This window comes from Protopterus annectens, chromosome 6.part0 (assembly GCF_019279795.1).
Source record: "Protopterus annectens isolate FY-2018-M chromosome 6.part0, PAN1.0, whole genome shotgun sequence".
Taxonomy (NCBI): domain Eukaryota; kingdom Metazoa; phylum Chordata; order Ceratodontiformes; family Protopteridae; genus Protopterus; species Protopterus annectens.
The window spans coordinates 329,817,382-329,844,409 of record NC_056737.1 but is presented as its reverse complement, the minus strand read 5'-3'; the positions used below and the strand labels follow the sequence as shown (position 1 = coordinate 329,844,409).

The window sequence follows — 27,028 nt, the reverse complement described above, 5'->3', positions numbered from 1 at the left end:
AAAAAAATCAGTTAAATGTGGTCTATTGAATACATACAGCAGGCACTTAATGTTTTCCTTATGCATCAACACAGGCTGAGCTATAAAATAAATAATTGCTTGTGTGGGCCTTTGTAATATTTAAAAAATTAAAATTTTAGTTTAAAAACTACAAAGCTGGGTATGAATGACATTGTTTCAATAAATGTCAATATCCAGTGCAACAGTGTAATCCTTTTAGAACAATCATATGTTTAACTTTTACTTGCAGTAAATATGAAAATATCAATAAAAACAGTCAGAGAGATTTACTTTGAGTTTTTTTGTCTTCAGGAATGTGTCATCGAGCTTTCAACATGACTCCAAGAAATCTATATTATTCATATGGATAGAACTGAAGAGTAAATCTGTTAAGAGGGCCACCTAGCTAATTTGTATGTCCCCTTGCACCACTTATACTGAATGTCAGTGGGAGGACCTGAACTGTTTGCTATAGTGTAACATGCAGTTTTTTGAGAATAGATTATTATTATTATTATTTTTAACAACATCTCATTTAGTGAGAGAAAGAGATGTGTTTCCATCTACTGAGAGTCTTCTCCCAAATTTTTCATTATAAGGTTAAAGTTGTACCCTGACACTTCCCTATGTAAACCCCCTGCAAGCTCTCCTAAATATGCACACTTACTGAAATTTACACTGAGCCTTTAGTATTCAAAGAGAGGAATAACAACTAGAAATAACAAATTGGGAGGACAACTGTCTTCACTGAATTTAGAACATAACATGAGATAGTACCATAGTGAGATAGGTTAAAGGGTTAAAAGTTAATCCAATGGTTTGTCTTTGAAAAATGTAATATACTGAATTTCCATTTGGTGTACCAGTTACCTTTGGATTATTCCTGATACATACAACTGGTGTGCAAATGGTAAAGGGGAAAAGGGGTAATCATGCCTGGTGCCCTTGCCATACCCCTCAACCTCTTAGAGCAAGACATTTGGACAAAGCCATATATAAAAGTGGAACACAGGTCCAAAAATAGGGATATTTTTTAAATATTGCTCTTACAAACTTAGAAAGTTGATAGAATAACAGGTTTTACATTAGCATGAATTTTTCTGAAGGGTATGAAGTCTGAAACTCAAATGTATTTCATTATTTTCTAACTTCAGTCTTTAATGATTTGCCATTAATTTGCCAGAAAACCACAATTTTATGAAAAATGGACCAAAAATATTAGGGGAAAATCTGGGCATTCTGCGAAAATCTGTAGAGTTGAGAGGTATGGCCCTTGCTCATACTGATACCTGTAAAAATGTAGTGAACAATGTTTATAACTATCTTAGAGTTTGGTTATGTCTAGTGTATTTTCCTTTGAAATAGCAAGCATTCATCTCCCCACTGTACTCATAATCTTAGGCCTCAATTATGCCACTATAAACAGGTTTAACAACTACCTCAATAACAGCCAATTCAAAATCAAAATTGACATCATTTTTCCATTCTGTGCTCCTCTTAAATAATGTGATCCTCAAGGTTTTACTCTTGTCTCAGTAATTTTCTCACTCTTTGTTAACAAACTGCATTCCAGCTGTCATCATGCACACACTACTGCTGTATGCGGATGAAATAGTTCTAGGAAGATCTGCTTACAACCATCATACAATCAGGTTATCTCTAGTGGAAGACATCTACATCATATTTACCTGGCTACAGAGCATCCACTTAATTCTTAACATATCTCAATCCAAAGCTAATTTATTTGGTTCATCACAGAAACTCAAGTAAGTAGACTCAAATTGGCACATAGCAACTAATGAAAACAAATTTCTAGCCACCACTAACTATTTTTCCTAACCCTTATTGTACTTGTACTAATCACCCAAAACTTTAAATACCATATTTAATAAACCAAAGCTAAAAGTAAGTAATATCTTATTTGGGCCTGTGAAGTTCTCACTTATTATCCCCTAATATAATAAGCACAATAGGTAAGGGCATACTACTCAGTCATTTTGAGTATGACTTATACTTGTTACATCAACTGTTTAAGTAAAATTTGACCTGCTGACAAACCACTGCTAATTCTGTTCTCCATTTCATTACTCTAACTCCTGAAGAAAACACCATTGCTCTGGTCTTAGGAAAAAACATATGGCTCAGCTCACAATTCAACAATAACTTGATCTGATACAGGGCTCCCTACTTTACAACTACTTATACTAAAGTTGTTTCTTTTCATAACAATTAAACTCACTACAAGAGAATCAAAACAACTAAGATCTTTGCCCACCAGTGCCATAGCTATCTTGATGTCCTTCACACGAGTTTACTAAACCTACCATAGTTTATCCATCATTGCTCTGAAATGTTTGGAACCAAATCCCCCTAAAATCAGAGACTTCAGCTCTTCCTCAGTATTAACAACTGTGCTAAAATACAATCTTACCAAGTGTAAAAGCTGTAAATGTACTTTTAATGATCACCTAATTTAAAACCTACCTTATTTACATACCTGGCTCGGTCACATATCTTTTCTGTAGTCCTAACACATGCTGTTTTTAGGCGTTGACATTCTTCTTCAACTCCACCTATTTCCTCCTCTTCTTAGGGTGCTAGAGCCCTGAGTAATTCCTTGAATTGTTGTACTTTCTCTCCTGTCAACTTCCAGGTTTTCAGCCTGGTCTCTGTTTACCTTGGAGCCTTCTCTGACCACTGCTTGAAGCTGATTGTGGCAATTAGTAGTTTATGTTGCAGGCCGACTGTTTCACTGGGGATGACTTTGCAATCATGGATTCAACCTGGTGACTTTTCCTTACTAGGAGGAAGTCTACCTGAGTTGCATGTTGACTACTCTTGTATGTGATCTTGTGACTGTCTCTCTTTCTGAACCATGTATTGGCTACTATCAAGCCATTTGCCAGACAGAAGTCTAGAATGGCTTCTCCTTCTTATTTCCTGTTGCCCCACCCATGTGGGTCCAGGCAGTTCTCATAGCCTGTTCTCTCTGTCCTGATATGTGCGTTCAAGTCACCCATTATCAACACCATTCTTGTTGTCCTACTTTATCTAGTAGGTCCTGCACCTGCTGTCTGAATGCACTATTTTCCTCACTATCACAACCCTGCTGTGTGGCATAGGCTGACATTATGAATACTGTCCTATCATTACACTGGAGTCTGATTGCCATGAGTCTGTCATTAATTCTGACGATATCCCTTACTGCTTTCTGAAGCCTCTTTCTCACAACAATTCCTACACCATTTCTAGCCTGCCATCCACCTGAGTAGTAGACTCTGGATCCCAAGCCAAGTGGCTTTGCTGCACTGCCCTTCCATCTCATCTCTTGGATACGTAGAATGTCCAGCCTTCTCCATATCATCATGTCATCCACATACATAAGGAAAACTGGTGATGGAATGCAGAAGTCCAGGAAGACATCAAAAGAAGGAAGGAGTGCAGGAAGAAATGGGAGACATAAAAGACTGACCAGGCTAGGAAGGACTACCGGTTGGCTAACAAACAAGCTAAGAAAGAAGTTGCAATAGCAAAGAATAGGGCATTGGAGGCACTGTACCAACTTCTGGAATGTGACTCAGTAAGGGGCACAAAGAAACTATATCAGATTACAAGGCAAAGACAGAAAGATAAAGAAGATAGTCAGATACCTTTCATAAGGGATGCCAGCAAATACCTGCTCACCAGTCCAGAGGACATCAAAGGCAGATGGAAGGAGTATTTCCAGCAGCTTCTGAATGAAGAAAACCCCACAGAGGCTGTACTGCCCCAGACACACCCTACAATGAGAGAAGAAGAGGAGCCCACCCTAGAAAAAGTAAGAACAGCACTAAAGAAGATGAAGTCAGGGAAAGCAGGAGGCTTAGATAAGGTCACAGCAGATATGATAAAGATGTTGGGTGAGATAGGGGAGAAATGGCTTTTGAGGGTACTAATAGCAGTGTGGAGAGAAAGGTGTATCCTAGATGACTGGAGAATAAGCATACTTGTGCTAGTATACAAGAACAAAGGGGACATCCACAACTGTGGGCAGTACAGAGGCATCAAACTCCTATCACATTGCATGAAAGTTCTGGAGAGGGTGATTGATAAATGGATATGCAGAGTAGTAGAATGTAAGATGGGAGATGAGCAGTTTGGATTCAGATCAGGATGCAGCACAATTGACCTGATGTTTGCATTGAGACAGATACTTGAGAAGAAGCTAGAGATGAGGAGAGAGTCCAACTGGGCATTCCTAGACTTGGAGAAAGCATATGACAAGGTCCTGAGAAAGCTGATCTGGGCAGTACTGTGGTGGTTTGAAGTCTCAGAAACACTGGTGCAGGCTATGTACAAGGACCCAATGACTCAAGTACGAGCAGTGTTTGGCCTCACAGAGGGGTTCCCAGTGGGAGTGAGTGTGCACCAGGGTTCAGCTCTGAGCCCACTGCTGTTCATACTGGTGATGGACTACATTAGCAAACAGGTTGGAGGGGACGGATCAACAAAGCTGCTGTATGCAGCAGTTAACATGATACCCTGACCCCATGTAGAAAAATGGGAAACAGGGCTGATGATGATGATTAAAACCTACATTTCTTGTACAACTCTACTTTACTCTCTTCTTACTCAGAGCTGTATTATTCTCTGTTGAACATCATAACCATACCCTCCTCTCACTCTTCTTCTGCCTTTCCTTCATCATGCAATCCTCGTTAAAATAAAATTAAACATTAAATTAGACATTTTATTTATTTATTCATTTTTTAGTTGACATTTGTTAACTGGGTTGGTCCAACTGAACTAAAGGCCATTTTCAGTGGAGACCCAAGGAGAAAATCTCTAGATACTTATACAATTTTATGAAAATAAGCAACGTAAAAATAAACAAAGATACAAATATCAAACAATGGCAATATATAACAGTTTACAAATTTGAGAAAATCCAAAACAAATTATAAACATAACTATGGTAGATAAAATAGACCAAAACGTGAAATAACTTTGTATATGTTCTTATTACATAAGGAATAGGGGTAAAGCTGTTTAAGCCTTAATATCCCAAATGTGTTAGCAGGTAACAGTAGTAGGGGAGGACACAAGTAGCAAAAGGAAGAGGTCAGGGTTTACGTGGGGTCATGACAAAGGCACATCCATGATTTAACTAGACAATTTTTTTAGTTCTTTTTTGAAACTATTGGAGTGTGTAAACATCTCCTATGTTTCTAAATTTCTGTTCATTATCCCTGTTTTGTCCATGCCTTCCTTTCATTAAGTTTGTAAATATGATATTGCTAAGACTGTTTTTATCCTTTGTAAAATACAAGACATTGTTCACGTTAACTTCAGTTCTCTAAGCAATAGATTTTGTTTGATACAAAATTATACTGTTCTTTATTAATCTATGTTAAACAATTTAGCATTTGTATTTCTGTTTCATAAACATATGCCTTGTTTGGCTACATATTGTGATCTTTATTACTAATTTCTGTCAAAATTCTTTTTTTTTTATTTTCCTGAGTTTAATGCCATGTCCTGGTAAAAAAGAAATAACAAATTAGCCTTTAAAAGTGCATCCTTCTGTGCATACGAAAGTAGCTTGAGAATAGTAGAGCATAGGTTTTGAGCAATGTGTTGCAGGGCAGGTGTTAATGATCATTTAGGTCTTTTTCAATGTGAATAAATCATAAGTCTGTGCAGTAGTATGGGTTCTGACCTTTTGAAAAACAATAAACATGTTCCTTCTGTTTTCCAGGAATGCAGCAGATGTGAAGAGAGCATCAATGCCGTCTATTGCTCTCTTCACATCTGTTGCATTCCTGGAAATGCATGCTAATGAAAGTATGTTATTCTAACAACTTTCTATGTTTGTAAGAGTAGTATTCAAAATCTGTCCCTGATTGTGGGCCTTTGTCCCCTCCTTTATTGTTGGCTTTGCCCAGAATTCTTGTGCTGATGAAAGTTGTTAGATAACATATTTTCATTAGCATGCATTTTTCTGAAGGAAGTGAAGTCTGAAACTCAAATGTCTGTCATTATTAAGTAAGTTTAGTTCTCAATGATTTGCCAAAAATCTACAAATTTTATAAGGAAAAGACCAAAATATGAATAATCTGGACATTCTATGAAATACTGGACAGTTCCAAATTGTACTCCAGATCATTCATTTTAATAGATTAGTAATGAAGTCACTCAGAGATGGCATCATTTAATATTTTCAGCTCTGTAATCCTTAAGTTATTGTCTTGTGTAGTTGACTGTAATGTTTTGCTTACATCATGAATTGACAGCAGACCTTTAGTTTCTTTGTGTGTAACATTAGGTTCTTAAAATCCAATAATAACTGCAGTCATTATAAAGTCTGGCATTGGAAATCTTCAGCTGCACTCCCGCGCTTGTAGATTCTTTAATGCATGTCTTGGAAACGGGCATATAGGAAGAAAGGGTTGTAGGTATTACATAAAACAGTTGTACTATGAAACCTTGAACCTCAAGACACTACAAAGTAATATGGTAAACATAAATGCTCAAAACAACAAAAGAATAAACTTTCAAATGCAAGCATTTTTGCAGGGAGAACAAGACTCCTGCACTCTTGTATCAACTGGAAGTAAGTCTACCAACATTCCCTGAACTTATATATATATATAAATTATACAACACAGCCACACAAACACAAAGAAGGGAGGAATCTCCAACAACAAACAAATAAATGCAAACCACATGTATAAATCTCAACATCACTGATTTTCTATGGAAAACAGTAATTAGCATTCTGCTTCCCAGCATCTTCTGCCTTGGACAAATGACACTTGGACAAGTACATATTGTCAAACTATTGGTATCCCCATTAAGAACTTTATCATTTTTGATCTCCAGCATTTTAATGACTGAGAGTGCCACATGGAAGAGACAACTTGTCAATGATATTTAGTAAGGACATCAGACAGATATAATCTCAGTGAAATCAAAGAAGGTAACATAGAGCCTTCAAAAACAGAAAAAAATAATTACTTAGGTAGCTGCCATTATCATAATATATATATATATATATATATATATATATATATATATATATATATATATATATATGTGTGTGTGTGTGTGTGGTTCCCCCTTTATAATCTCGAATTTCAGTATCTTGAGACCATAAAGGCGAATTTTTAAAATGCAGATTCGAATATCTAGAATTTGTGGTTATGACTTTATGCTTCGTTACCTGTGGTGTTTTGTGTGGATGGTGTCGTGTGTGGATTTAGGTGGAATTTAAGGTAAGTGAGTGTTTTTTAAGGGTTTTGGGTGGGAGTTTGAGTGCATGTGAGTGTGTTTGTAAGTTGTACATGTGGGTTAGGGTAGGCAGGTGAAAGTATGAGTGTGCAAGTGTTGGATGTGTTGGTATTTGTATATGTGTGATGGGTGTGTGTGTGTGTGTGTGTGTGTGTGTGTGTGTGTGTGTGTGTGTGTGTGTGTGTGTGTGTGTGTGTGTGAGGGACTGTAGAATGCCTGGGTGTGAGTTTACTTTCTTTTTCTGTTTGTGTGATCTCAGAGTTAGTATATATAAGTAAGGGGGTGCTTATTTGTAGTGTAGGTTTATAGATGTGTGGGGTCTACTTTGTTTCATTAAAAGCTCATTTTACTGAATTTGAATTCACCCTGACCAAATCGCTGAAAGCTCAAATTACTGAAAACTCATTTCACAGAATCTCATTTCACTGAAGTGAAGTACTGGCACTGTGTAGAGTACTGTAAGGCAAGTAAAAGGTATATGCCCTTTTCCCCAATGTAGTGTGATCCTGGAGTTAGTATATCTAGTTACAAGGTGCGTGGAGGGGCACAGCCCCCACATTGGGGGTGTGTGGGTGCGTAGCCCCCCATTTATTGTAGTTTGGGTATATATTGTCTTTTGGAAAGAATAGTCATTGATATTGTAACTGTGTATGTCTATGATTTAAACTGCATTGTTCTGAAGTTTTCGGTGAAATATAATATAAAACCAAAGTGTATATATATATATATATATATATATATATATATATATATATATATATAAATTTCCTTTTCCTCACTGTAGTGTGCTTTGGCGCCTCAGTGTTCCTTCGGTTAAGTGCACTTTTGCATAAGTGTGGGTCTACTTCTCTTTTTCAGAAAAGTGTTTCTTCGCTAAAGAGAAGTAGACCCATATATATATATATATATATATATATATATATATATATATATATATATATATATATATATAAAATACACAGGAGGTGCAGGAGATTTTTCTTGTTTTGTTTTGTTTGATGCTTCAGAAGTTGATCATATGGCCTCGACCATCATAGCTGGCCTTAGGCATAGGCCAAGTAGGAGACCGCCTAGAGTGCCGCTCTAGCAGGGGTGCTTTTCCTGTAATCTGGATAGTGTATATAGACCAGGATGGGGGCACTGGATGGTGTTGGGGGGGGGTGCTGTGGACCACTTTTACCTAGGGCACCAGTTGACCAAAGGCCATCCCTGTCGACCATAACACATTTGACTTTCTGAAATGTCGATCTTCTGACTTAGATCCATACACACAGACACGCACACACATATATGTATATATATATATATATATATATTTTATATGTAGAGGGTGTGTACTGCCACGTATGTATCATCTCCTAAATTACATATATGATTTTGGGACTGGAGGTTTAAAAAATCTCTGGTACTTTCTTTGCTTTTTTTTTAAAGCTGGAAAGTTGCCTTTTCAAAACAACAACAGTGCTATAAAATATGTGATTATTGTCCTTGTTACCTGGTAAAATGTCTTAAGTGCCTTCTACTACCTCTGTATCTCTTCTAACCCTGATAATAGTCCACGCATACAACAGTTAAATAAAATAAATATTTCAGTCTCAAGGAGAAGGAATTCATTTTGCAATTAGCACAGTCATCTATTGTTTTCTTATATATGGCATGATCACTCTTGCCAAACTTCACACACCAAATCACAGTTTGCTCAGTTATGATATTATACATTGTAATACTCCATGAGTGGGGTGGGATGATGCATATTCATTTAACAAAAAACAAAACACAAGCCTCTTAGCTTCCCTTAAGGACTCCTTTCGAACCTCTTGTAAAAACAGATCCCAAAACAGATCCAGTCTGATGAAGGTTTTTTTTAACCTGAAAGCACTTACATTTTATAATAAAAGATTTTGACCAGTTTGGACTCTGTTCCATTTGTTTTTGGATTCATTTAAAAGAAGTGAAAAGGGTTTTAAAGCAAAACCTTTATTTCTTCTCCTGACTAATTTTAACAAGGACATGTATAATGTATCTTTCTTTAGCAGTTACTGAATTCATGACATTGAACATATCAGTCTTTTCTGGCATGACAAACAATGAGGATAATACTTGGTAAATCTTAATAAGTTTGAACTGATAGGTACTATGCTAATATTATGTTTATTTTTTATTCAAAATAACGGCAAACAAATGAAATAAGGCATAATGACATTTTCAGGCTTGCTTACGTAATGAAAGGGCTGACCATTTAAAAATAGGCAACATGTGAAAGGTCAAGGTATTAGAAACAAAACAACACTAAGGCTGTTGATCTTAGTTGATGGTAACCACTTTTTCTCACTTGTCATTCATATTATATCAACACTTTGATAACTGAGCAAAGTGCATGTTAGCAAAAGTCATAGTGTGAAATTTCATGGTAGGGGAGAGAAAAATGCACTGTCATTTTCCACGTATAATGCACTACACTGGAAATAGTGCTAGCTGTTTGCTAGTAATTATAAAGATAAACAACATTTTAATATTTTCATCTCCATCTGACTTACAGACTATTTAATGACAGAATTAGTTACATTGCTAATTTTGAAAATGGCATACATTTTCATATCAATGTAAATTAATCTGTAGCTAAAAATCAGAAAGGAATTTTTTGTTACCATGTTAATGTTCAAATCTGGTTGTAAAAGCACCTCTTGAAAATGTATGCCTAGGCTGTACAGTTTACAAACTATAAAAAGTTACTGAGAAAAATATAATACAACAACAACATTATTTTGCACTATAATATGTCCCGATGTTCTTCCATGTTTTAATGCCATTTGTTGTTCACAAGATATTTATAACTGTTTTGCTTATGTGTTTTAACATGATTATTTTTCAGAGCATGCACAAGAATTTAAGGATCTGTATAGGCTGTTAGAGATGTGACATTCCATAACAGACAAGTGCAAATGAGTTGGAGTGTAGCAATGCAAAAGTCTGGGATCAGGAGCATTGTTCCAGTGACATTTACATTTGTTTTATGTATTATAACATGATTATTTACCAGAACATTCTTAAGAGTTTAAGGACGTATGTATGCTCTTAGGTGTGAATGAGTTAAACTGTTACAATTTAGCAATGTTGTTTGCTACAAGCCATATAACAGTGCATTTCTGTATTGCCATTGTAAATGAAACATTCTGAATTATAAAATTCAGGTAAAGGCAACATTTAGATAATGCACTTGAATTTTTTTAGGGAAAGTAAACTTTTTCCAGCACACACAAGGAACATTTAAGTCACTACATAATAAAGTCAGTGCAACGGTTACTCATTTGCTGGTCTGATTTGAACTCCATTCCAATATGAAGGACAGGTTAGGACTCTTACAAGAAACAGTTCAGTGATATGATTCAGTGAACAATAATAGTCAACTCAAACATCACATCTAGCAGGCATAAAACAAGAAATTATACTGACTTAAACTATAACTGACGAGCAAGCAGCCATTCATTAAATGTTAAACGTCAGCTACCATGGAGGCTTCTAATTAATTGCTCTAGGCACTGAACTGTTCATTTCACAAACACAGACTGGGATAAGGAGCAGGGCTATTGGAGACATTACACTGCCAGCACTGTTCCAGGAATTTCACAGAATACTGCCTTTAAACCACACACCAATATACTACCTATGTTTACAAAAAATGTTGTTTTTGTAACTGTGATATATTATCACAGACCTGTTTATCTAAAAACTGCATATAAAATCACTACAGGTAGAAGTCAGGATACTGCTTTATTGTTGCTAAGTGAGACTTTGTGAAAACAAAAAAATGTAATAGATATTAAGATTAGAAATCCAAGCCTACCGTACTATTAGAAAACAAATGTTCATAGGTTCATATGTTCATAGGTGTTTACTGGCTAATGACCACAAGGGGCATTTTAAGCCTAGCCATGCATCCCAAATCTCTGAAAAGTTCTGATACCCTTGCTAAGTGTAAAAAGGGGTTTGGGAGAAAAAACATTTACAAAGACTCAATTCACTTAAAAAAAACAATGAATGGAAAGTGTGTATTAAAAGAAATTGATAAATAAAAACTATTTGTACAGTGTGTGGTTTGCTAAGCTGGTCTTTGATCTTTATTTAGGGTAGTATTCAGTGATGCACCTCAAATCAAAGTTGATAAAATTTTGAAGTGTCAGCTGTGCTGCTAGAAATGCACAACTAATACTTACTGCAATTAAATTGATACCGTTAATGTTTTTTTATAGAAGCCAATAAAGCAATAAAGATATTAATAAATTAGGTCTAAGGCAATATGACTTGGGAACTGGTTCATAAGCAGTTAAGGAGTTGGATTCAGTAAAGACCAGGGTAGCATATAGGAGGGCCACTACCATCCTGCAAAAAAATTGCAATACTACATTCCAAAATGGGCACCTTGTTATGACATCACACCAGGGTCCAAGCGCTCCTATGCTAGCCATTATTAGGCCAATACTGCTAGTGTCAGAGATAATTCTGTTAAGTCTGGAAATGTTTCATTCTGAAGAAGTCTTTGTTACATACTGATGAAAGTGCTTAATGTTTTTTTATTGTTAAATAAATCAGTGTGTTTTATAGTTTGCAGACAGCCCTGAGTTTTATTTCCATTATTTGTTATTGTTAAAGTCTATTTGGTTCTTGTTTTTTGTATTGTAGTGTCAGAGATACCCATTATGACAGGAATAGGTAGCAAAAATCACAAGCATTCACTGTTAATGGACCTCATTGCCTAATGCTGGTAGAATCTAGTGACCACTGAACCCACCATCCACTAACCAAGAAACCCAAAATCAGTTGTATCCACAAGTCTACCTATATGAAAGATGTTATAATGCATGCATAACAGATTAAAAATGCTCATGCATGCATTATGTTTATAGAAAATGCAAGAAAGGGGCATGGTTTTGATTGTTCTCCATGTAAACAGTTTGACTTCTTAAAGAAAATGTGTTTGTTTTAGTCATTGCTAAGGTATGAAGGGGATGACTCACAAAACATATCTCTACACATGCTTGTGGTCCTCCCTATCCATAACCTCATTCCTGCCTCAGTACATTTCCACATTTATCATTTATTTATTTTTATTTATTTGTCTTTGTTTACTAGGAAAGTATGACTGTGCAATGTGTCTTTCAGTGGAGGCCTGGGGAGAAAAGTTCTGAAGTGAATACAAGTACAGATTAACAATCAAGGACAATTGAATACAAGATAAAAGAATACAAAATCATATTAACATAAAAGTATTACATGAGAAAATGTGTTAAAAAAGGAATATAGGGTGCAATTAAAGGAGGTGTATGAATATGATATGAGCAGAATCCACTAGGTGTGCTAGCAGGTGAAGTAACAAAATATGTTAATTAGTATTTCTGGTAGATAGTTTTAGGACGAGAGACAGAAGGTGGTGGTGGAGATAAGAATGTTAATATGTTAGGTCCAAAATGGTGCTGGTTCATAAGTAGGTATGGGGCGGCATTAATACGAATAAGGGTAGCACAGAGGATCAGTAGCCACATGGTGTGTAAGCATTTTGCACAGAGGATCAGTAGCCACATGGTAAGTATTTTGAAAGTGCTGTTTTATGTATTTGTGCTCTGCACTGGAAATGTCTGCAGTAACAGGCTGAGCTCTACCGATACTGTCCTGGCTAGTGACTTTGTTACACAATTCTAGTACTTAGCTGCACCGATATTCAAAGGCAATTTAAAAATTCTAGATAATGTGGGTGAAATCAGCCTATGTACCATTTTGAAATCATCATAAAACTCTGAAATTGTTAATAAACCTATATGATTTGAAGTACCCCAAGGCAGTTTTTTTGGACTAAGGCATGAAGTTCCTGTTCTTCACAGCATGGTGCAACAAAAATAACTTATTCTAGAATTCCAGCACTGCTTGGTGTGGACAAAAATACTTTCTGAAGCTGACAACTATTTGTCAAGAATAAACTGTGTGAAGCACAGCTTAGGAAATTAGGTTAGAAATGTGTGTGTGTGCTTATGTGTGCGTGTGCGTACATAATATACACATACACAAATGTGGGTCATAAATGCTGAAAACGTGAAAACAAAAATAGTGAAAGTGGTGACATGGGAAAAAAAGTTAATGCATGTAAGTATGCCCAAACAGTACTTGATGTAAGTGTGCCCAAACAGTACTTGATGTAAGTATGCACAAACAGTACTTGATGTAAGTATGCCCAAACAGTACTTGATGTAAGTATGCCCAAACAGTACTTGATGTAAGTATGCCCAAACAGTACTTGACTTTCTTCTCGCATTACATTTGTCTATCGAGAATGAAATAATGTGATGCTAGAGGTTTTAGTGTCACTGCTGATGGAGCTTATAAAACTAAACCTCTGCAGAAAGAGTGTATGCACATGTTAAACTAACAGAATATAGTCACAGAAAATAACAGAAATAGAATGTCTTGAGCTAAAATAGTTAAAATGGGACTTGGGTGTTACATAAAGATAAGATGATTGTATTTTGAAATGATGGATACACATATGAATATGGAAAAAAATACATAAGTAATGCAGGGCAAAAAAATCAATAGATGCAACAAAATAGATGTGACCTCATATTGTATCAAAGAAAGTAATTGATTCAGAATGTGCTCTTTTTCCACCACTCCACAGAACTGTACAGTAACTGATTATATGGGATTTAAATAATGCCAAAAATTATTAATATCACATACCATTCCTTTTTAATGCCACGGTGAGCAATGAGGCAGGCCAACAATAAATAAATCAATAAACAAACAAACAAATAAATAAATAGAATAACCAAGATAGTACTGTTCAAAATATTTTCCCACCACAAGTACTCTCTGTTCATGGGTAACTTTGAGTGTGTGTAAAAGGATTTAGTTTAACAGCTGTCCTATGTAGTTTGATGTGCAGCTCAGAGGCTCTTCTTTAGGATCTGTCATGTTACAACTTACAGCACAGCTGGAGGTGTATTACACTTTTAAAGATAGCCAAAGACAAGTCCATGTATCATGTCAAAAAAAAAAAAAAACATTCAGTGGAGCAAAGACAAGCAATAACAGAACCTCTGAAATGAAAGGAAATTTCCTTCAAAATTAATATGACATTGAAATAAGCTAACTTTTTAAAATGGCAGGTGATATGCATAAAGAGCAATCACGGTATTTAAGATAGTCTTGACTATAACTATAACTAACTGATTTGACTGTAGATATTTCCTTTCCTTTCACTCTACTGTCCCTGGTTTTGCAGAACATCATTCATTTTGCCTGCTGTTTTTATTATGTTCTGCATAACGTTGTTTTTATTTTATTTATTTATTTATTGAGGGAAATCATTGAGGATTGCAATTAATAGGCAATGTCAAGTATAAGCATTTTTAGTCTATGTGTTCTTCAGAAAATGCATACAATGTAAACTTTGTTCTCGCAGTATTTAAAAACGGTCGCTGATTTAGCAATTTTGCATCTTGTTAATTTAGGTTTTGTCCCTGATTGTTGAACTAAGAGCATAACTCTCAACTGTCCGGATTTTCAGATCTTATTTTTTATTTTGTTCCTAGTAAAATTTATTTATTTTACTTTATTTTACATTTGTTTTGCATGGTTTTCTGGAAAATCATTAAGAATTTAAGTCACTAAATGATGATATACATTTGAGTTTGAGGCTTCATATCCTTCAGAAAATGCGTGGTAACACAAACCCTGCCTTTCTAGCAACTTTCTAAAATTATCAGAACAATATTTAAAATATGTCTCTATTTTGGGCTTTCCCCCATTATTTTAGGCTTTGCCCAGATTTTTGGCATCAAGAGGTTCAGAGGTATGGGCAAAAGGCTGAATCATACAGATCAGGAAAGTAAGAGCTTAGGTATAACCTCAGTAATTAAAAAAAAACGAGAGAGGGAGAGTGAAAAAAAACGAAACTTGGGGAACGTTGGCCTGGTAAGCAAATCCATAATTCTGACAATTGTCTAATTCATGCTTTAAACATATAAACTATAAGAATTAGTCGTTCTCCTGAAATTGTTACAGAGATAAACGTTTGTCATATATTGGTGAGCATGTTTTATAACATAGTTCATTGATTCTTGGATTAACCACTTAATTCACTTCACGGTAACTGTGGAGAAGTGTTGCCACCTTTCCCGGTATCTAAAGTGAGAAGTTTTTTTTTTTTTTTTACGGGAAAGGTAATATTTTACTGGACAAACTAAACTCACAGCCAGTGGGAATTACTAAACTTCACTTTTTTGGTCGCTATTGTGGAATGTTGAGTTGTTTCATTCGTTGCGTGTGCGACTAAGTTGCTTCAGATATAAAATAATTTATTTCTTGCAGCTATTAAGAAGCCCCAGAAACATCCGTGTCCTAGAATCTCAGGACATTTGCCATTTTGCATGTTTTTTTCGCAGCTCAAATAGGAACTGTCATGCATAAAGGACATGTGGTGATCTTACTGGGATGCAGCAGCTATAGTTTTCAATCCCCAACCTCGTGTATCTGGGTTACCACCAGTCCCACTTTGCGAGGGACAGTCCCTCTTTGGGCAGTTGTGTCCTGCCAAAAAAATTGTAAAAATGGCAAATGTCCTGAGATTTTAGGACAAAATGATTTCATATATTTTATGTAATAGTTGCATAAAACAGTTATTGTGTATCTGTAACACCTAAATGTTATAAAAAACAGAATAAGCAACTAAAATGCTACAAGAATAAGCTTTTACTTAGGCAAAAAAGTGAAGTTCTGTCCTTTGTACTGGCCATGGGTGTTTCAGCCTGCAAAATCATGCATTTGTACCAAAAATGTCCCACTTTGGGCATTTGAAAATGTGACAGCCCTACGTGTATCCAAAATCAGGAACGAAGACAAAAATAATGAGAGATAAAATTCAAATCAGTGATTTTTTTTAAAGACACTCCTCACTTATCTGTTTGAAAGAAAAGACTTGAACTAGCCCTGAATTTTATGAAGTAAAACAAGTCTGTAACCGTACTGATTGTCATTATCTTGTTGACTAAGGTCATTAGAAATTTCTGAGAAATTCTTAGATTTTAAAAGAAACGTAATAAACTCAAAATGTGGGGTAATCACGAAAATCAGGGACAGTCGAGAGGAATCACTTCGTTAAGACTTGCAACGATTTGTGTTAGCGGTCCGTGATTCATCATTCAAAGCTCTGTAGTCGGGTAAATCACAGAGCATACTGTCCAGATTATCGCACCATGTCCAGATTTTGGCTTCATATTTTAGGTCTGTTCCTCCTAAAAATCTGTAGATTTCTGACAAATCCCTGGACCGAAGTCGCTAAATAATAGCAGATGCGTGAGTTTCAGACTTCATATCCTTCAGAAAATACATGCTAACACAATACATTTTTTTTGTATCAGGTTTATAAGTTTGTAAGAACAATATTTAAAATATGTCCCTATTTTGGAGCCTCTGCCCCCATTATTTTAAAATGTGTCTAGATTTCTTGCGTTAAGAGGTTGACAGGTATGTCACAGAGTAATGAATGGTTGCTTGTGCCTTTGTATTATTTTCTAAGTAATTTGGAAGCAGGCTTGTAAACTTTCGTCCGTTATGGTTTATTTCTTGGGCTTTATTGTTTCTCGTCAGAAAGAATAAGGAACACCTACACGTTTAACAGCACTCATTGTGAAAGCTAAAAATGCACTCTAATTAGTAAGACGTCTTAAGCATGGCAAAAAATACCTATAGTTTCAGATGAATGTTAATTGTTATAACTTACACAGGCTTTTAAGTCCGTCGAAATTTGCATCAGAGTTTCAACTGCCATCTGAGTGTTTGTTGTATCCCACCGTCTATTGTTTTGCAGAGAATTTGTAAACACTTCAAACTCCTTCTTCACCAGAATTAGTCGTTCTGAGACCTGTCATAAAATACGCAATACAAATACAGATGTTGAATCAGCACTAAACACGATTAATTTTCTAGAAAAAAGACGCAATGTCTCTTTAATAGTTACAAATCATTAATTATGACCAGCAGTTGGGTGTTACTAGTAACTGATAAAAAAAGTTTTCGTTTTTCGATAAAAAAGAAGAAATTACATATGTCATAAGCCATTATTCATACAAAACCGTTGTCATAAAATAAAAAAAAATATGCGCAATTATGTATACCTCCCACAGTCTATCTATTTATCAGGCCACATACAAACATTTAAATTATATATTTTATACTGTGTAGGTTATGTGTTGTATTTGTTGTTACAAATTAAAAATGCTTTTCTAGTACAGCTGTTCTAATTTCACAGTTCACAAAAGACACTGGAATGAACAACCGTGCTTTCTCCTCCATGACCGTTATTTAGAAATCTAAATTCAACCAATGAATACTCTTAGGTGGGAGGCAGAAGTCCGTCAGCCGTGGATCTGATCTGCCCAAACCGTATGCAGAGTGTGCTTGGCTACTGACAAGGGGAATGTCATCATGGCTTTAATAAAAGCACTTCACATCATTTCCCTAGTGGTAATAATAATAATAATAATAATAATAATAATAATAATAATAATAATAATAATTTTATTGTGATAATTTCCTCTTGGCAATCTGAACGACCTCTGGGTACCCTTGGTTACTCACACTTACCTTAAGTTCCTTTAGCTCAGCAGTGGTTGTAAAACTTCTCCCTTTGCACTTTGGTGTGGAGCAGGTAGCCTCCTGTGACAACAAAAGAGCACAGGGATTTAATTGCTATAATTTTTGTAGGTCCATTAAATGAATGTAATGTGGATACAACGTTTACAACGGAGCACAATGGGACACAATTCATTTGATGCCACACTTACGTACTGATCCCTTAGCTTTTGAAATGCTATCATTGCGTTTGGAGCCAGTGATCGGTATTTGGATAAAGATGCACATGAGTTTGAAGTAAGTGCTTCATTATAAAACTGGGACAAATGCACTTGGGCTGCCTGCATTGTTATGGCCATCAGCAGTATAATTACCATATCCATTTTTGCACTGTTAAAAAATAAAATAAAACCATAAATAAAGTGAGGCTAACGTTTGGTTTCCTTCTTATTACAAATAGACAGTGTCCTCAAAATGTTTTATAGTTAAATATTTCAAACGTCGACATCTGCAGTCCACCTCATATTTAGCTTACCTTGTTTTTAATTCTTCTGATCTCTTCTGGTCGGTCACTCGTCGTTTTATTCTTGGCTACTCCTTTCATTTTTATACTCGATTCTGAATAACAATTTCCACTATCACCTATTAGTTGGCATATGCTATGATGAAGTTGTTACACAGAAGCAACTCAGCAAAATCTACTGTAGAGTTTGAGGAAAAGAAAGAAAAAAATAAGTGCAAAGAGGAAGTTCGCTTAGACTTTTTTCTGTCTCACAGACCCCTTTATAGATCGGAGTAGAGATATGTATAGACGTGTGTGTGTGTGTGTGTGTGTGTGTGTGTGTGTGTGTGTGTGTGTGTGTGTAAAATTGTCAGTGTGGTTATACTGGGTGTTATACAGCGTGGGAACACTGAGGACTAACTCATAACTTAAGAACTGCCGATAGGACATATAGTTCACTTTGACATTGTTTTCCTGACTTTACTTACCTTGAATAGCATTTTCACATATCCAGTCACGCTTTCTTATTTCTTTATACTATTTAGGTGTGTGCGTGTGTCTTATTGTATTTTATTAACTGGGACAGGCAAACTGAAGTAAAATCGGGCCACTTTTTAGCAACCTCACAGGAAGAAAAACTCTTCACATCATCGAAGAGTAGCATTCAGAATAAACAGTTACTTTATATGGCAGATACCAGCTACTAACATAGCAAAAATTCAACATATTCGTGGCATGGAATAACATAATAATTATACAAGTGAAGATAATAACGCAAGTGTAGTTAAAAATAAAAATGCAAACATTTCAATATATATATATATATATATATATATATATAGATATATACATAGAAAAAAAGATTGGCAGACAGATATATATAGCGAATGTGAATTTTACTTATGTGACTTACAGCTGTTTGTTATCTGGACCAATGAGGTGGGGAAGTTTTCAGTTATAGAAGTAAATACAAAGTAAGAATATTGTTGCATCAGGTTTAGAACTTCTTTTATGCAACTCAAAATAAGATATTGCTTACTATAGAAATAAACATATTAGTTGAGAGAGTTAAATGTGATTATAGTAGGAGGCAGACTGCTAGGATTGGCAGTTGTTGCAGAGGTTGAGTTTGTGAGCTGTCGTTCCCATGGTACATGCAGGGTTTGATTGTCTCAGCTCATGTCTGCCTACTGTGTGACTGTGACCAAATCTCTTAACCAGACAATGTTCCCATGTCACCTGTGAAAGAGAAGGTCTACCTGGATGACAAATATGTTCATAGTAGATTGTTATTCTAAAGGCCCATAAGCCCTTACAAGCCTATCCATATGTAATCCGAATTTCCTAATTTGCAATAGCTAGGTGAACAAAGTTCACAGAGGTATGAACCTATGTTATGGTATCTAATATTGACTGCCTTTGTCAATTGATTTATCTGTGCTTGAAGAGGGTCAGGGAAGGGCTTTGCTTCACATGAATTGGAAGTTTGTTCCAGAGAAGGAGTAGTCTCTGTGAGAAGTATCTATCTCTCCAGCATGACTTATTCAAGTCAGAGGCTAGGTTAACAGCCCTGGAACAAGTGACTCTCATGCAATTTGATTTACAACTATGTAATATTTCCATCAGAACCAGATCATAGACTGCCCTGCAGGTCAGACACAGCTCACCCCTTAGTTGTCTATAGGAGACAGAATACAGTGATAGGGCTTTCAACCTTTCTAAACATGACTTGTTTTTTGTACCCTGTATCTTCCTGGTGAAAACCCTCTGAGGTCGCTCCAGCTGTTGAAGATGTCTGGTGAGATACATGTAAAAGGATGCATTGTACTCAATTATTGATCTGATGAGGGCCGAGTACAATGAAATTATAATGTTCTTTCATATGGAGGCATGCTCTTACTTATTGTGCCACATAGAAGGCCTTACTCACCACTGTAGACACATGGTGGTCAGAGTTCAGATTACTATCAACCTGAATACCCAGATCATGTACTTAGTGGTCTACTCTTAGGGGGGTGCTGTCTATATTGTAATTAGCTGGGGTATTTGCTTTCCCTAAGGAAATGATTATGTTTTTTTTTGCGTTTAGTTTCAATCCATGGTTCTGGCACCAATCATTTGTCTGTGTTAATCCCTTCTTCAGTATATCAGCAGCATTCAGGGATTCAGTGATTGCCTCCAGTTTGCAGTCATCCACATACTTGGTCGGCCAAAGGCTGTCTATATTTGCCTTGACTTCTGAAAAATAAATTCTTAAGAGAAGAGGGCCTAGCACAGATTTTTGTGGTACACTGCTTGTGACTGGCCTCTTGCTATAGGTGAATTCACCCACTTTGACAGCATGTGTCCTATTTGTGAGCCATTTGGCTATCCACTTGGTGATGTAGGGGTTTATGCCCAGTTGAGAGAGTTTCTCTGTAATACCTATGTGAGAAATTTTGTCAAATGCTTTGGCCAGGTCTAACAAGGTAGGTGGCATGCACAGTCTTTCATTACTCACCTTGGTGACCTTCTCAAAGAAGTCAACCAGATTTAGCAGACATGATCTACCCTTAACAAATCTGAACTGGGTTAGGCCTAGAGTCTGAAGATTTCTGATGTCCTTGTTGATAAAGTCCATGATGATCCTTCCATGGTCTTACAGATGAGTCTAGTTAAGCTTATGGCTCTATAATTCCCTGGATCAGTTGATGGTCCTCCCTTTGTGCAGAGAGAAGACTGTTGCTGTCCTCCATTAGGCAGGAACATAGTCCTGATTCCTGTCGAGACAGACTTCTATATTTCATTTATGTAAACTGTGTATAGTGATTGACTTACATGATGTAAGATTTAGTATTGAAAGTATTCTTTGTTGAGATCTTAATACTTCAATATTTCATTTTCCCTTTTTTATTTAGTTTTTAATTAATGTAAATATGTCGTAGTTGAAAATATGCTCTAATAGTCCTTGCCACTTAACACCTTATACCTCTAAACTGTTCAGATTTTCCCCTCATATTTTTGGTCTGCTCTTTATAAAATGTGTGTGTGGTTTTTTTTTGGCAAATCATTGAGAACTGATGTTACAAATAATAACATACATTTGACTTTCAAACTTCATATCCTTCAGAAAATGCATGCTAACTCAAAACCCATTATTCTAGCAACTTTCTGTTTATAAGAATAATATTTAAAATGTGTCTTTGATTTTGGGCCTTTGTCCCACTATTATTTTTAGGTTTTTCATGATTTCATGTGCTCACAGCCTGACAGGCAGGTGTATATATATATATATATATATATATATATATATATATATATATATATATATATATATATATATATATATATGAGTCTACTTTGTTTCACTGAAAACACACTTCACTGAAACTCATTTAATTGAAAACCCATTTCACTAAAAATCAGTTGCCTGAGCACAATTCACTGAAAACTCACTTCACTGAAAACTCATTTGACTGAAACTCATTTCGTTAAAAGGTATATGCCCTGTTCCCCACTGTAGTGTGATCCTGGAGTTAGTATATATAGTAAGGGGTGTGTGGGGGGCTCAGCCCCCCACATTGGGGGTGTGTGGGGGCATAGCCCCCAATTTAAAAAGTTGGAAACTATAGACATGGATACTTACAAGTTGAATGAATAACTCTTTCCAGAAGATAATATATACCCAAACTATGTGGGGGCTGTGCCCCCACCCCCCATATTCTATATATACATACATATATATATATATATATATATATATATATATATATATATATATATATGTATAGATATATAACTCCAGGATCACACTACAGTGGGGAACAGGGCATATACCTTTCAATGAAATAAGTTTCAGTCAAATGAGTTTTCAGTGAAGTGAACTTTCAATGATTTGTGCTCAGGCAACTGAGTATCAGTGAAATGAGTTTTCAGCAAAATGAGTTTCAGTGAAATGTGCTTTCAGTGAAATAAAGTAGACCCCCCCCCACACACATATATATATTTTGTGTGTTTATAAATGTTGGCAATTTAAGATGCCTTATGACATTCATACACAGAAGTGGTTAACACAAAAAATATGTTGAGTAATATGTTATTCGACAGTGTACATCTGTAGGTAGTAGGGCCATGCTAAATTATTTTGATTGTTATTCTGGCTTGGGGCTCTGCTCTTTCTTAATTACATTTACCTATTTATTTCTAATTTTTTTTTACACTTTTGAAAATAATCTGTATAAGTTTGTTCTAAATCTATCTGTATGTGAAGATGACAATTTCTGTTTGAAGAAATGTGCAACTCATATGAGTTTACAATTAACAATAATATGCAGGTTAATTTATTGCATTTAGGTTTTCACTGTTAGATCACTGTCTCTTATTGTTTTCAGAAAAAAAGCTCTTAGAACAGATCTGTAATGATGATGCCACTTAAAGATTCTGGTGGCTTTTGATATTATTATCTTAACAAATGAAGATGTTCTTAAATATTTTCAGGATCTTTGCAATTAAAGATGGAAGTAGTTTAAAGAAAGACTACTCCACATGGTGAACACAACTTTTAACTTCATTAAAAGGCGTATAACTGTGAAATGTCTTGGAATGTATTTTGTTGATATGATGACAATCTGAAGTCCTATTCACTATATCACTCTATGCTAGGCATGAAAAAAATATAAACTATTATGATTTCTTTAGTTATGGCATTTTGTTGTGCATTAAATTAATCTTCCATACCTCAAACCTGTTCAGAAAATAGAAGAGAGTATTTTGGTTAGTGGCCTTTTTGAAATTCACTAGTCCAGTTAGAAAAAAAGAATGAGTGCACCGCAGTAAATGAATTAACATTGTGAGCAGTGATACACAGAAAGAGAGTGATTAAGAGACAAGTAATGACTCTGCACTGGTAGGAAGATTGTGTGGTATGTGTCTCATGCTAATTAAGTGTATAATGACATGCAACTGAGTGCCATTGTGGAAATGGGAAACATTGCCTAAGCAAAGAAAAAAAATCAAACATGGTATGCAGTTCAGAAACATATACATTTGCGTGATGAATTGTGGTGATCAGCTTATATGGAGGGAACCACTTATCAGTTGACAGGCATATTACTTGAGCTAACATGCTAGGACTGACATCTGATTTAACTTGTCAGAATGTGTTAGTTGCTGCCTTGGGAGTCAATGTCAATTATTTTGCATGGCAGCAGCCTCTGCATTTCAGAAGGCTCTGTCAGAAGCTGGCATACCATCACCGCCATCACTGGGACATAGACAGCGGGTCTATATTAAATGAGCGAACGCTTGGAAAAGCGAACGTTGATTTATCGACCCCATGTAAGCAAAAGCTTACAATCCCGAACACTCAGAACAGTGATTTTTTTTTCCCAGGGGGAAAAATCGCTGTTCCAAAAAAACAAAAAAAAAAAAAACTTTAAAAAATTACATAAAGTGGGGGGCTTCACCCCCACACCCCCTGATGGGAGGGCTGCACCCCCCACCCCCTACTTAAATATACCAACTCCGAGATCGCTGCAGCAAAAGAACGTAGTGGAATCTAGGATATCCAAAAACAAAGTCCAGCAAACAAAAAGATGCCCAATGCTGAGAGTAAGAACACTTTTAATTCCAAAAAACAAATAAAAACAGGTAAGCCCTTTCACGATTGCATGCTTGTTCAGACCTTAACTCCGAGATCGCACTACAGTGATGAAAATGGCAAAATACCGAAGGCGGCCAAGCAATTTCTTTCCCAGGGAAAGAATTCGCTTATATCCCGTTTTGGTATTTTGCCGTTTCGCTCTTTCAAGTTTGATCAAGACGCATTCGAAAGAATGCATCTTCGATCATCTAATAGGGAACCATAGACAGCTACTAATATGTTGACAGTGGCAAACAATATCAAAGACATTGGAGAGAGCAAGAAGTATTTCACCAACACATCTGCTAAAGACTGAGTGTGTGCGTACTCGACAACATCCAGAAGGCTCAGTATTGGTAACATAGTTGGACCTGAAGCTTTGCTGGGTGTTAAAAAGTAGGATGGAATTTATAGGAGTAGTGCACAATAGTTCTGAGGGTGGCTGCTGTGGTGCAGTGGTTAGCATTGCTGCCTCACAGCAAGAGGTTCTAAGGTTTGATCCTCGGCTGGGGTGCCTTCTGTGCAGAGTCTGCATGTCCTCCTTGTAGCTGAGTGGGTTTCCTCCAGGTGCTCCGGTTTCCTCCCACATCCCAAAATCATGCTGTAAGTGGATTGGACACTCTAAAGTGGCCCTAGATGTGAGTGTGTGTTTTCTGTGGAAGGTTGGGTGCTGGGCTGGCAACTCAACAATGTAAAAACTCCACTGTCAATCATGAGCAGACAGGTGATCCACTGTGGCAACCCCTAACTGGAAAAAAGCTGAAAGAAGACAAAGAGGTGCGCAATAGTTACAGATGCACACACTATCCAAAGATTTTTGGAGAGTGGTGAAATAATAATAATAAGAAGTAGTTAGCAGTTATTTAGTAAGACTGAAGGTCCATGTTTATGTCATGGGAATACAACTATCAATTTCCAGACAAAAGGTGTATATTGTTCCTTGATGATCCTGTTAGCAATTATAGAAAAAGAAATGGAGATTGTTTTGGCTGAAATTTTTAGAAACTCATGGAGCTAGATTGTTCAAGGCTGCTAAATGTGGATATTTGGAGAGGAAAGGACAAAGACCTATGGGAGAGTTGTGCTAATACTGGTCATAAGATGATTGAAACGATTTTATGTATGGAATCATGAAAGTGATCAACAAGCAATTATTTTCATTACCATCCTGATCAGGAAATCAGATGACACCTGGCAGTGATTGTTTGAATGAGCTAGTCTACATGTTTTCAGAATTTGTTCTAGAACTGTGGACATGCAGATGCTTTTACTACAAAGGATGGCACTTTGTACCTGGCTCCATGCTTACCTGTGTTTGTGGTAGTCAGTCTCTAGTCTAGTGCTCTAATAGATTGTGTTTAAGGGATCATTGCTAATTATCATTGTTTTGCCTGTTGTGGAGATCCAGGTCAGCTTAAAACATCAAATCAGTTAATCTGGCAGAGATAAAATGGATGTGAACATTGTCATTTAGAGACAGAGCTTATGCAGAGTGGCTTGAAGAGTAGTGGAGTGACTACAAGTAAGAGCAGCGTATGTGATACAAAGATGTTAGAAGAAGATTAAGAGGTTAATGGGTAGAAGGTTAACCATTTGAAACAGCAGCTGATTTTAGACTGATCATAATAACCATAACCGGGAGTATGGTCACTATACTAACAATGCTTGTGGGTTGCCTTGTTAGCTGCTAGTTTCTGTACCTTACAGTACTGGCGATGACATGGATGGTGAAGTTAGCTGTTAGTTTGGGTCCCCTTCAAAACATCTAAACCCATAGCATCTAATTTCATAACATCAAGACCAAAACATCTAAAACCCATAACATCTAAAACCCATAACATTGAATTTCATAACATCTAACAGTACAAATCACATGAAAATAACATCCCCTCCAGATATAATGACATATAATGACACCTAACTACCAAACACACTTTTTACTACGTTTCTGCAGTTTCTGTAGTACATTGTTACTATGGGGCTTGATACAGTGGGGTTAGGAAATTAACTTTTTATCACTGTAGTGCGATCTTGGTGTTGGTATATTTAATTTACATGGGGTGTGGGGGGTGCAGGGGGGCTTGTTCCAATGCAGAATTGTAGTAAAAAGTGTGTTTGGTAGTTTGGTGTCATTATATGTGGAGGGGATGTTATTTTCTTGTGATTTGTAGTGCTAGATGTTATGAAATTTGATGTTATGGGTTTTAGATGTTCTGGTCTCAATGTTATGAAATTAGATGTTATAGGTTTTAGATGTTTCAAAGTAGACCCATCAGTTTATATAAGTCAACATGTCAGAAATGATTAGAGAGTGATCTAGTTAGCCATTAATTTCTATAACTAAGTGTATTAGCAGTGATTGGAAAGGTAATCTGGTGAACTGTTAGTTTCTGTAAATCAGTTTTGTATTCCCACACAGAACAATTGAATCAAATTCAGAATGCAACTCAAAAATACACATTTTTTGTGATGTTCTTATATGAGGGACAAGCAAGCCTTCATCAAGTAGGGCATTAATTACAGTTAAAAATGCAGTTTTTCTCCAGATATTTCTAAGGTGAGGCTTGAAGAAAGTATAATGGGAGTTTGTTGCATAGTCTTGAGGCTACCATTGCAAAGGCTAATGAAACAAATATAGTTATGGGCTTTAATTTTAGTGCATTTTATGTATTTATAGTGTTTACCATGTGGTGCACTAATCAGAAATGATCAATTTCATTCTCATCTTAGGTGGAATAGAAAAGAAAATATTTCACAAACTCCAAGTACAGGGATGTAAGCAACACAAGAGTAGTTCAGAATAGTTACAAAGAAAAAAAAAAAAAAAAATATATATATATATATGTGTGTGTGTGTGTGTGTGTGTGTGTGTGTGCGTGTGTGTGAGGCACAGCTCTAATCCAGTACACTCCAATTTATATTAATCCTGTTCCACTGTAATTTATTTAAAAAATAACAATATAATGATAACTAGACATAACAATAACTATGTATAGCAGTTGAGATCAGATGTC

At 36.0% G+C, this 27,028-nt stretch overlaps 1 protein-coding gene across 1 annotated transcript in view; it reads right to left on the bottom strand.

The window, feature by feature from the left end:
* Positions 1–18,578, bottom strand: part of LOC122803833 (interferon lambda-3-like) — a 51,572-nt gene extending 32,994 nt beyond the window's left edge. The window contains exons 1-4 of the mRNA XM_044073517.1: positions 18,428–18,578; positions 18,105–18,282; positions 17,905–17,976; positions 17,042–17,182 (exon numbers count right to left, since the gene is read on the bottom strand). Coding sequence (XP_043929452.1) covers positions 17,042–17,182; positions 17,905–17,976; positions 18,105–18,275 — 384 coding nt within the window. The 5' untranslated portion in view covers positions 18,276–18,282; positions 18,428–18,578. The remainder of the gene's footprint in view (positions 1–17,041; positions 17,183–17,904; positions 17,977–18,104; positions 18,283–18,427) is intronic.
* Positions 18,579–27,028: the final 8,450 nt, after the last annotated feature.